The 12193-nt window shown below is 43.8% G+C and overlaps 1 protein-coding gene across 4 annotated transcripts in view; it reads left to right on the top strand.

Annotated features, from left to right (window-relative positions):
* The first annotated feature begins 2041 nt into the window (after positions 1-2041).
* The window catches only part of NTN4 (netrin 4), a 139189-nt gene continuing 129037 nt past the window's right edge, over positions 2042-12193 (top strand). The window contains exons 1-2 of one of the 4 annotated variants that reach the window (XM_061416958.1): positions 2042-2595; positions 5369-5898. In XM_061416958.1, the coding sequence (XP_061272942.1) occupies positions 2541-2595; positions 5369-5898 (585 nt within the window). In that variant the 5' untranslated portion in view covers positions 2042-2540. Of the gene's footprint in view, positions 2596-5368; positions 5899-12193 lie in introns of those variants that run through there. The other 3 variants (XM_061416956.1, XM_061416957.1, XM_061416955.1) reach the window with 3 other exon arrangements.

Here is a 12193-nt window from a genome sequence, read left to right as displayed (position 1 = left end):
AAATAGAAAAAAAAGTAACAAAAAAATTTTCAATGATGAAAACAGAATTTATAACTAAATTAGACTATGCAACCAAATGAAATTGATTAGAAAGCTAATTACTATTCTCTTCTGAGCTGCTTCATATATAAAATATTGGTATAAACATACAGATTTCTTTAGAATATGGGGAATCATTCTGATTTCACTGGTTTTCTTCTTAATCCCTGGTCTTTGGTATACTGCAATCGCTTTTTAACATAACCCAGTCAAAAATGTTTAATGAAAATTTGTTTTATATCTAGCAGGTGTTTTCAGTTAAGAATAAAAGAAAATGATAATAATGTTTTGTTCAGACTAAGTATAACAGACTGCTTGACCATTAAGGAACTCACTGTCTCCTTAAAGGAAGTAGGAACCAGTTACAGAGCAATCAAAGAAGTACATTATCAAGGCAGGATTGGTGCAGATAGTAATGCCCTTAATATTTGTAATGGGAAATGGAGTAGTTCTGCCTCAATAGGGTAGAATCAGAAGTTAATAATAAATGTGCATTTTTTTTCTTTTTTAAAAGTTTGCTTTGATAATTAGGTTAAATATTGGTGTTAAGAGCCCTTGGATTGTTATTATTTCCTGTCATTTATTTGGTAAGAATAATATGGAGAGATGTTCAATTGACTCAGTTGGAAGCATGTCTATAAGATATGAAGAAAGCCCCCAAATTGCCAATATTTGAAAATTTAAAGGGTTTATTTTCTGAAATGTTATATAAATTGCTATTCCACATCTTTTGCCACTTTCCAGTGCTGGCCAGAATAATTTTAATGTCCCCAAATGGATGATGCTGACCACGTCCCAGTCCCTCCTGTGAGATATAAACTTCTTCTATAGCCTCAGCTGAGTCATAAATAATACCTACTTGTGCTCCGAGGCATCTAAATTGTCATCATCAGCAACACACACAACTGAATTGTATCTGTAAAACAGTTACTTTTCAGGAAAATATTTAAAGGCACAAAATGAACATTGCAATCAAAAACTACTTTCTACTTAACTTTGCCAGTTTCCCTGGATGTGTACATAGAACTTGATTTTCACAGAACTTGAGAAAGCCCCAGATTCAAGTGCTCCATAACCGGCTTCCATAATCAGCAGCCCGGCACAATGCTATGGACAATTAGCTGCTTTTGGCTGCTACTAAATCTTCTCCCTTAGGTTATTTCACAACTTCACTGTTTCGCAGCACAACTGGAAGGACAGTGCTTGGAAGGACCAAAGAGGTTCTCTTTGTCGTGCCCCTGCCTCTAGCAAGGATGTTCTTAAACTGGGCACTGGCTAATCCTGTGCCCCTTTTCTTTTAGCACCCTGAGTTTGAATTAGGGAATACTTTTTATATCAAAAAGGATACACCTCGGATAAAGTAAGCATTGATTGTTTAGCCAAGATTCCCTCCTCCACTCCCCTGAGGGTCAGCAGAGAAGCGGCGAATGCAGTTAATGAGCTCTCTCTTGCCCATGACCCCGATTGGGTGGGCGTGTGTGTGTGGGGTTCTATCCCTGGGTCGTGAAACTCTGGGAGAAGGGGTGGCGGGAGAAGAGGGAGGGTTTGTTTTTGCTGGGGGGATGTTGGAAGTAGGCGCTAGCCTATTTCGCGGTTTTTTAAGCCCCTTGGCATGCCCTGACCTGATCAAGAAGGAGTCAACTGCTCTGTGGAATGTTCCGGGAGAAGGTGGGAGACTGCTTCTAAAGGAGGCCTGTGGGTGCTGGAGGGCACCAGGGGGGTCACGCAGGGACATGCAGGGCGAGAGCCGGGAGGGGCACGGTCGAAGCTGGGGGCCCGAGGTGAAAGGCGCGCGGAGGGGCGGAGGCGGGCGGGTCAAGCTGGCAGCGAGGCATCGGGGCGGCTGGTCTGGCTGTGGGGGGTGGGGTGGGGGGCGTCCCTCCCCGAGCTGCGGCGGCAATTCGCCCTCACAGGCTACAGCGCCCCGGCTGTCAAAGCGAGCGCGGGGGGCGGGAGGGAGGAAGGGGTGGAGGTGCGAGGGGAGGAGGGCTGGCACCGGAGCGCCGCGGTGTCGGTGCAATAAAAATGCATCCCATGGAACTGCCCATGGAGAAGCAGAGGACGGAGACGCCGCAGCCAGAGGAGGTGGTAAAAGCGGAGGAGGACGCCCAGGAGGCGGCGGCGGCGGCCGGGAAGTGAAAGGTCTCGCAAAGTTCAGCGGCTGCTGCGGGCGCCGAGCCCCGGACTAGCCGCGGAGGAGCCCGCGGACTGCTCCGCTGGGCAGCGCGGCCGGGCAGGTTATGGTCCCGGGGCTTCTGCCGCCCCCGAGGTGCCCGGGCCCCTCCAGGCCGGTGCGCGAGGGTCACCCCACCTCCCAGCGCGGCCCCAGCCCGCGGCTTCCCGGCGCCCCCGCCCACTGACCGAACCAGGCACCCCAGGAGGACGAAGAAATAAAAGAGCCCTGGTTCCTCCCGAGGACTTGTTGGCGCTTCATCCCACAGCCGCGAGGGCTCGACTCCCTCCCGCGCGCCCGGCCCGGGTCCTCCCGGCTTCTCCCGGCCATGGGGAGCTGCGCGCGGCTGCTACTGCTCTGGGGCTGCTCCGCGGTGGCCGCAGGTGGGTGGTGACGCTGCCGGGCCCCCACCCCCCTTCCTTCGCTCTTGTGTTCCCCATCTCGGGACTCGGGGATACAGGGGTGCGCAGGCTGAGAGCGCCGAGCTCAGCGCCCAAGGATGAAATGAGTGGCCATGTTCCGCCTCCTTTTCCCCGGGTCTCCGCAGTTTAAAATATTATTGATTTTTTTTTTTTTTTTTTTGCATCTGCGATACACATGCCCTTGGATAACCCGATATCCTGGGTGCGCCCTGCCTGAGATAGTGCGACCTTGGTTTTTTCCTCGGTTTGGACTAGTAAAAAACTGCCTTTCCACTTTGTGAGGGAACAAAGGACCAGGCTCGCCATCCCCCGGCACTACATGGCCTGAGGAATGACGGGGAGGGGTGGCCCAGCGACCCTGGGCGCGCGTGGGCCGGGGCCGCTCTCTTGTTGAGAGCGATCGCCGTCGTCCCCGAACTCTTGCTGGGTACTTGGGAGCCAGGTAGGGACACCTGGGGCGGGGTGAGGGCTCTCTCACCGGGACAGTGGCTAGAACTCAGACCCCGGCCTGGGAAGGTAGGTGGTGATCACCCTAGGTTGCAAGGAGCTGGTTTGCCGCCCTGGGGAATTGGTACCCTGGCGGAGGCTCCGCGGGAGGTCGGAGGCGGGTCTGCTTCCTGTCTGGGTAACTGGACGCCGGGCAGCGGCGTCGTCAGATGCGCTCGCCCTTGCACTCCCACCCGGGCTGCCTTGGGCTGCCCTTGGCCACCAGTCCTAGCTTGCTCTTTCTAAATTTGGGAGCCCCTTCTGTTCCTCTCTCTCCTCTTGTAGGTCACCTGGTTTCCAGTTAGGCTCAAGTGCAGTTCAGGGTGTAAGGGGGAAAGACAGTGAGTAACTATTTGGCCTCTTGGTCTTTCAAAGCATCTCACTTGCTCCAGAAAGGAGAGTGTGGGCTGGAGGGACTGACGGGTGGAGAGGGAGCATTGGCACACTTCTCCCGTCCCTTCGGTTTCATCTACTCTGCCCCCAGAGATGCCAGCATGAAGAAAAGCCAGGCTTTAGAATCTGCATCCCAAACCCCAGTCGAACTGTTAGGGGCATCCTTGCTATATTTGGATGGTCACTTCTTTAGGGATCTCTAAGTATTGTGTCCATCGATTATTTATCTAACTCCAGTCTTCTCTGGATTGCTTCTTAGTTTTTTTTTTGGCGGGGGGCAGGGGGAGCTCTAAAATTACTCAGAACGTTTCCCAAGGAACTGTTAAAGGGTCTAAGCTTTTATTTTAATTCCTGCTACTTAAGCATCCCTGTGTGCACTTATGTATGCTCCCCCAACCACAAAGTGAACTTTAATAAACCTTTCAAACCATGTTATGGCAAAAACATGCAAGCAATCAAAAGGTTGTAAATAAATATCACAAGGCAAGTGTTTCAAGTCAAAAATACTTGTACGGGCAGTATATGATTTTCCCTGAAATGCTTTACAGGTGAGTCATAGCACATTGTGTGTTCGTGTGATGTTGGCCACAAGCAGCTGATGCCCCAGCTAATCAGAAAAGTGGCAAGCAGAGTCCAGACATAAGGCACACTTGAATCTGACATTTAAAAACTATGCCTAAGGAAGCCCTTTCTTAAGGTTGCAAAGACTATGTGAGGCTCGTGGTAGTCAGTGTGTGAAATGTCTCTCTTTTGGTCTAAGTTGTCATTTGGCTTATAGTGATAACAATTCAGAGGTGCACCCTCTTAAGAAGCAGAAATGTTCAATTAGCTAGAATTTGGGGTTTGGCTTCCTTTTCCTTCTTTCCCTCTCTGTTTTAACTTTTAAAATAGATAATTTTGTTTAAGGTATTCATAATTAAAATGACAAGCCCAAATTAAAGGATTGTATTATGTAGTCAGAATGTTAATGGGTGGATAATGTTTATCATTTTAAGTAATTTTGAAACATTAAAGTCTGCTGGGCCTTTGTTTGGGTGGAAGCACATGTTTCTTTAAGAAGGTGTTTTAGTTCACAGATTATGTTTAAAGGTGCTGTTAGTGGCTGCCAGACTGTAACCATTCTCCTGTTAGGCAAACAGGTGACTACTATATAACCTGTCATAGGGAGAAGCACTCAAGAGGGAGAGAGCACATCAAATAAGCTTTTCTGTCATCTGGTAGTTTAGAGGGTTTTTTCTTAGTTACATTTATGCAGTACTAAAAACAGATATTGCACATCTTAGTTCCCTAAATGAGATCCCATTGTACACCAATATCTCATATTGATTTTCCTAGAGAATTTGTCCCTTCATATTTTTGTCTTAAAAATATGGTAGAATTCTATATTCCCTCTGTAGTGCATTCTCATACACATATTAGATAATGCCAAGGACTCAAATTATATTTGAAAGACTAAACTGAGTGATCTTAAAAACGTTGTTGGTTTTTAGTATTATTTATGTCATGGCTTCAAAAGCAAATGAGTGTGTTTCAAAAATAGAGACTGTTTAAAAATATTTGAAAAGGTTTAGGCCCATTATCTTTTCCCAGTGTTAACACTTTCCTTCCTCTCACCCTTTACCTAAAGTGATTTTATTTTCTTTTATGTGAATTGTACATCTGAACACGAAACACGCATGCAGGCACACCCTCATACACTCATGCACATTCACACACTTCCATATTTGCATTTGGTAGAATTTCCTCTTTACTGAAAGTCTCAGGGCAACATGGGGACTGCTGAAGATGGACTGGGTGGACAGAAGAGCTTTCCAGATGGGTTTGTCTTGAATAACATATGCTTTCCCATCTCTAGGACTGAGTGGAGTGGCTGGAGTGAGTTCCCGCTGTGAAAAAGCCTGTAACCCTCGGATGGGAAATTTGGCTTTAGGGAGAAAACTCTGGACAGACACCACCTGTGGTCAGAACGCCACTGAACTGTACTGCTTCTACAGTGAGAACACTGATCTGACTTGTCAGCAGCCCAAATGTGACAAATGCAATGCTGCCCAGCCTCACCTGGCTCACCTACCAGCTGCCATGGCAGACTCCTCCTTCAGGTATCCTCGCACGTGGTGGCAGTCTGCTGAGGATGTACACAGAGAAAAGATCCAGCTAGACCTGGAAGCTGAATTCTACTTCACTCATCTAATTATGGTGTTCAAGTCTCCCCGGCCGGCAGCCATGGTGCTGGACCGGTCCCAGGACTTTGGAAAAACATGGAAGCCTTACAAGTACTTTGCAACTAACTGCTCAGCTACATTTGGCCTGGAAGACGATGTTGTCAAGAAGGGAGCTATTTGCACTTCTAGATACTCCAATCCTTTTCCCTGCACTGGAGGAGAGGTAAGGGCACAGGTTTAACTCTACACTGTAAGTAAGGTAGAAAAATGTTACCAGCCCACATTTTTTTTTAAAGCATGAAGGTATACTTGTAGCAACATGAATGAAATTAGAATTTTTCATGAGCTTTATTTGTCATAAATTATTTCTCACCCTGAGACATGCATGTGGAATCATTTTCAAGCGGGTTGCCCACTGGCTAGGTTTAAATCAGAATTCTAAGATTTTAATTTTTTTTTCATTTAAAGGAAGAGTAGATAGGCAACATTATCAGTTTACCTTAGAGGTTTAAAAGACTACTGGTGTCTTCAGACAGCAGGACTGCTTACTGTGCCTCTGCAGGGGCAAGCCTTACTGAGACTGCCTGTTCCTGGAGCCCATGCCTATCTTTCTGCAACCTTAACATAAATAGGAAGTAAATAAAAACAAAGCCAAGGGAGGAAAATACTATGTTTGTCAGAAGGATACTTTTGTATAACAGAGGAGTTTTATTGTTAAGATTAAGAGACTGCATAGCAAACAAATGAAGCTAGTTTCTTTTTAGACGCAGGAATTCTTTCTGGGCACACACACACACACACACATCAGTTGCAGCTCAGGCTCCTGGGTCTATCCTGGGTGCAAGACCTTCTCAATATCACTCTGCAAAACAGCCAGAATGTTTACTCTTTGCTTCATATTTCCCATTGCTCAAGGGGGAGACTTTTTTTTTTCTTTTAATTTGTATGGATGTACCTAGAAAGCCCTCCCCCCACTGAGATGTATGAAAACATGGAGTTTAGAGACAATTGGGTGAAAGCAGATTTAGAGAATAAAGTACCTTCAATATATAGATCAAGAAATATCAACATAGAAAAAAAAAGAGAAGAGAATATAGTATTTCTAGTTCTAGCACGTGACACAGAGAGTAGATAAGTGGTTCCCAACTAGAGGTGATTTTGTTAACATCACCCTTCAGGGGCTATTTGGCAGTGTCTGGAGACACTTTTGCTGAGGGTGGGGGTGACACGGTTGGTGTCTAGTAGATGGAGACTGGGGAGGTTGCTCGGCCTTCTACAGTGCGCAAGATAACACTCCTCCCATTTTGGTTCCCAGAAAAGAATTATTTGCTCAAAATGTTAATAGTGTCAAAGTTGTGAACGTCTGGACCAAGTGTTAAGCATACATCCAGACATTAAGTTAATCATTCTTCCAGCAGTGTTTATATTACTATTCATAGACTTCCCAGATGATTATATTTAGTAAATATTTGAGTCCCTACTATGTGTCAGGCAGTGCTACAAATTCTGTCTTTGGTTTGGTGCACAGGGGTACTTGCCAGGGACTGATGGAAAGATTGGTTTGGGTACTTCTCTGCCCTACTCCCATAGACATGTGGACTTTTGCCATGTTATCCAGCTGCTGCTGTTTCTGTGTGTGCTCTGCAGACCTGGAACAGTGTTGCTGGCACCAGAACCAAGGAGGATACAGCCCAAGCAGCACGCAGATGGTGTTCCATTCTTATTCTTCGTTCCATTCTTCCTTAAGTTGGCTTAGTATTGTAAACCTGTGTGCACCCTGTCACGATGGACATTTTTCCAGATACCAGGACAGGAAAGAGACAGATAAGTTAGACTCTTTGTTTTCTTCTGTGGAGAACACTTTGTGTTGCAAACAAATGAATGGCTTGAACTCTCAGATTGCTTTGGAATTGATCCACAGGCTCATATCAGTTCCCTCCATCTCAGTGCTACTGGGTCATGTTATTTATGAAGTAGCAAAAATAAGAGTTTCAGTAACCAGATGGTAGGCATGCTTGCTTAGCAAATATCATATTAAATGTATTTCAATGGCCCAGAAATTACTTAGAGATGACTAAAGTAATGACTAAACATTTATTTACTCTGCTGCTGCTGCTAAGTCACTTCAGTCGTGTCCGACTCTATGCAACCCCATAGACAGCAGCCCACCAGGCTCCTCCGTCCCTGGGATTCTCCAGGCAAGGATACTGGAGTGGGTTGCCATTTCCTTCTCCAATGCATGAAAGTGAAAAGTGAAAGTGAAGTCGCTCAGTCGTGCCCGACTCTTAGCGTCCCCATGGACTGCAGCCTACCAGGCTCCTCTGCCCATGGGATTTTCCAGGCAAGAGTACTGGAGTGGGTTGCCATTGCCTTCTCCACTGCAGAGCAAAAATCTTGTTTTCTTTAAAGCCAAACTACTTATTGTCATCAGTGCTTATATCAAATTTCAAGCAGGTAGAGACTAAAACTTATGGTAGATCGATCTTTCAGTGTGCAGTCACCTTTTATATCTAGTTAAAAAATTTTTTATTGTAGTTATTTCAGCAGACATATTTCAATGGCAAGAAAAACATTAAATGCCATCTAGTCCTCTCTAGAGCATTACTTGCAAGTATATGTTAAACCATCATAGAATTTCTTTCCCTTAGAGACAGGTTTGGGAATGAATCTTTCCCTCCTGAGTTAGAAGAGAATCTTCCTCAAAGATAAGGACCAGAGGAAGCCTCCTTGGAAGCGATCATTATCTACCGCTCCTTTGTTGCTTTGGAATATAAATTAGTGCTGAGCTACAAATTAATTTTTCAGTACAACTCTGTAGCATCAGTCACTACTTTTGAAAACTGAGCAGAAAAATAATCCAATTAATCTAGCATCAAATAAGCAGGCTCAGATTTCATTTATTCCTTATTTATAATACTGTAGACCTATATGTTCCTCCATTCTACATAAGATTTCTCAGGCCTTCTCTAGGTATTATCCTACTACGTAGGCTAACGTAAATATATCCCAGTCTTTAAATTTGTTTCCATTGTCGATTCTGAAATACTTCTTTGGGCTTTTTAGGGCCTTAGAGAATCCTGTCGTTTCATGTCTAAGAAATCAGATATGTCCATCTTCAGAGTGGAAGGCACCAGTCATCTGAAAGAGGACTTTAAAAATACAGGCCTCAAAAATCCACACAGAAGAATACTTTTTAAATATAAGTTTAAGTTTACACAAAACGTTCTAAGCTGGTCAGCAGTTTCAAAGAACAGGATATGATTATCTTACAATGTGTCTCATTATAGGAGAGGAGATTGAGGCTCAGAGATAAGGTGATTTGCTCAGCTTACAATTAGTTGGACTTCCCTGGTGGCTCAGATGGTAAAGAATCTGCCTACAATGCAGGAGACCTGGGTTCAATCCCTGGGTCAGGAAGATACCCTAGAGAAGGGAATGGGTACCCACTCCAGTATTCTTGCCTGGAGAATCCCATGGATGAGGAGCCTGGAGGGCTATAGCCCATGGGATTGCAAAGAGTCTGACAGGATTGAGCGACTAACACTTTCATACAGTTAGTTATGTGACAGAGCTTGGACTAAATCACAAAGACTTTAAGTATAGTATTTGTTTCATAAAACCATGTTCTCTCACCATTACTGACCTCTAAGAGTTGATAGCAAAGAGATGTCTGCCTTTACCCTTGCTCACTCTCTCACATTTGCTGTTCATTTGGATGTGACATGAAGGTAAAAAAGAATTTGCCAAACAGTTTTCTCCTAAGCAGAAGTGTCCTCTGAGATGTCGATGGTGTTCTGGGAATAAAAGTTTCCATAGCCAAACTAGGTTGGGAGACACTGATTGGGTTTAACAAAATGAGACATTTATAAACACATAAATATTCTCATTATGTGTCCTGTATCTTCAAATGGGAGGTATAGGATGGGACATTCCCAAACTTATTAGCCCATGCAATCCTGTCTTTGCAGAACTCCAATTCCTATCTTTTAGAACTCTAGAGATCCTCAGAGCATAATTTGGGAAATGCTGGGGTGAGGTATTAAGTGCTCCCAAAATCCTGGTGAAAGATGCAAACAGGAGGAGATATTGTTCATGGGGCACAAAGTTTCAGTTATGAAAGATAAACAAGTTCTGGAGAACTAATGTACAATAGTATGACTATAGTTGGAGAGGGCATGGCAACCCACTCCAGTATTCTTGCCTGGAGAATCCCATGGACAGAAGAGCCTGGAAGACTATAGTCCATGGGGTCGCAAAGAGTCGGACATGACTGAGTGACTAAACATGCATGCATTCATGACTACAGTTAACAACACTTTATTGTGTACTTGAAATTTGCCAGGAGGCTGTATCTTAAGTATTCTCACCACGTGTGCTGAAAAGTGGTGACTATCTGAAGTGACAGAAATGTTAATTAGCTTGAATGTGGTGATTATTTGACAATATTTATGTGTAACAAATCATCAAATTGTAAACCTTAAATACATATAATTCTTAATTTCCAAATATACCTCCATTTTTTTTTTTAAAGGCACAGATGGGCCTGGTGCTTGGCACAGTAGTGAGAGTGGGGTGGGGAAGACAAAACAAATTAGCTAAGTTATACAGTATGCCAGAGTGTGATGACTTCTAAGGTGAAAATAAAACAGAATAGAGGATGTGGGGAGGCTCCCCTGGTGGCTCAGATGATCTACCCGCAACGCAGGAGACCTGGGTTCGATCCCTGGGTCAGGAAGATCACTGGAGAAGGGAATGGCTACCCACTCCAGTATTCTTGCCTGGAGAATCCCATGGATAGAGGACAGCAGAGCCTGGCAGGCTGTATAGTCTATGGGGTTGCAAAGAATTGGACTCGACTGAGTGACTAACACACAGACAGTGGGAATGCTGGCAGTGGAGGGGTTGCTGTTCTTATAACAGATTGAAGGATTTGTGTTGGATGAAACAGACAGTGATAAGAACTCTGAGTTCCTGGCAAGATTTCATGAGTGAACAAAATCTATAATTAAGGCTTCCTTCAATCTTTTGATATGGAAAAATGAAGTGTATTAAAATAACAGACACTGGTAAAAATCCCTCTTGCTAGTGTTTTTTAGAATGAGAGCATTTGAAAAGGAACCTCAATGTCATAGATGGAAAAGCACATGACTGATGAGTAATCTGAAGCCTGAAGAGAATTAATGTCTTGTCTACAATTACTCAGCTGAAGTTTGTATTTCCTGACTTCTCTCCTAGTGCTAACTCCACTGTACTATTGGCTTGGCTAAAAAATTTGTTTGTGGTTTTTCTGTAACATCTTACGGAAAAACATGAACGAACTTTTTGGGCAGCCCAATCATTTGAAATTCCTTTGTGTCAAGCTGTGTAGTGTGAAAGATGCAAAAACTACATACATTGCTTTTCCTTTGTAGTCCTTACAGTCTAGTGTGTAAGAGATTAAATATCATTTATGGACTGATTTATTAAATAATATGAGACAGTGCATGATTAATTCCCCCAGTATGCTGTGCAAGTCCAATGCTTTTTAAGATTTGAGTGTTTGTCTCTTTAGGCTATTGAAGAGGATTACATTTCAGTACATTGTGATAAAGTCAGTGTGGCACAAATGTGCAGAAAATGATACATTAATCAGGGTTTTATAGGTATTTACATGTATAAGGTGCTCAGCAATATTTAGGATTTTTAAACTGTAAAGATAAAGTAATACACAAGTAGGAATACTTTGGAGACACTACTCTGGTTAGCTACTTGTTTTCTTCAGTCATTGAAATATGCTTGTGCCTGTTTTTGCAGCAGTATCAGTCATGAGAGTCATGGTGGCAGCTCTTATATACTGAAGCTTTCCCATATCCCAGGCATTCTGTAGAGTTCTCTACATCCCTTATTTTCAAAAGAATGTTGTTAGTTGGGTTTCAGTATCAACCCTATTTTACAGATAAAGTCCTTGAGACTTAGTGAGTCAGGGTAACTTTGTCAGAGGAAGTAATCAATGCTGGAACTGGGATGACTAGATTGCCTTAAAATTATTTATATGATTAGGTTTTATTATAACTCAAAAATTAAAAACAAAATTAAATTGCTCTGGTAATTATTAAACTATAAAACTTACAGTTTAATTGATCATTTGTAATATGGCTATGTGAACTTTGGGCTTCCAAGGTGGCACTAGTGGTAAAGAACCAGCCTGCCATTGCAGGTAGGCATAAGAGACAATTCCTGGTTGGAGGAAAGCATGGCAACCCACCATGGAATTCTCAGCTGGAGAATCCCATGGACAGAGGAACCTGGTGGGCTATGGTCCATGGGGTTGCAAAGAGTCAGACACGACTGAAGCAACTTAGCATGCATGCATGAAAACTTTGTATAACAAAGTTAATTTTTTTTACATTAGATAGAAAAATAATAGGCAAAGACTCTTTGCATTTAATGTTACCCAAGATGATGGTAAAGAATCTGCCTGCCATGTGGAAGACCTGGGTTTGAGTCCTGGGTCAGGAGGATCCCCTGGAGAAGGGAAT

The sequence above is a fragment of the Bos javanicus genome, chromosome 5, assembly GCF_032452875.1.
Source record: "Bos javanicus breed banteng chromosome 5, ARS-OSU_banteng_1.0, whole genome shotgun sequence".
NCBI classification, from domain to species: Eukaryota; Metazoa; Chordata; class Mammalia; order Artiodactyla; family Bovidae; genus Bos; species Bos javanicus.
Note: the sequence above shows the minus strand (reverse complement) of the source record. Positions and strands in the feature narration are given on the sequence as shown.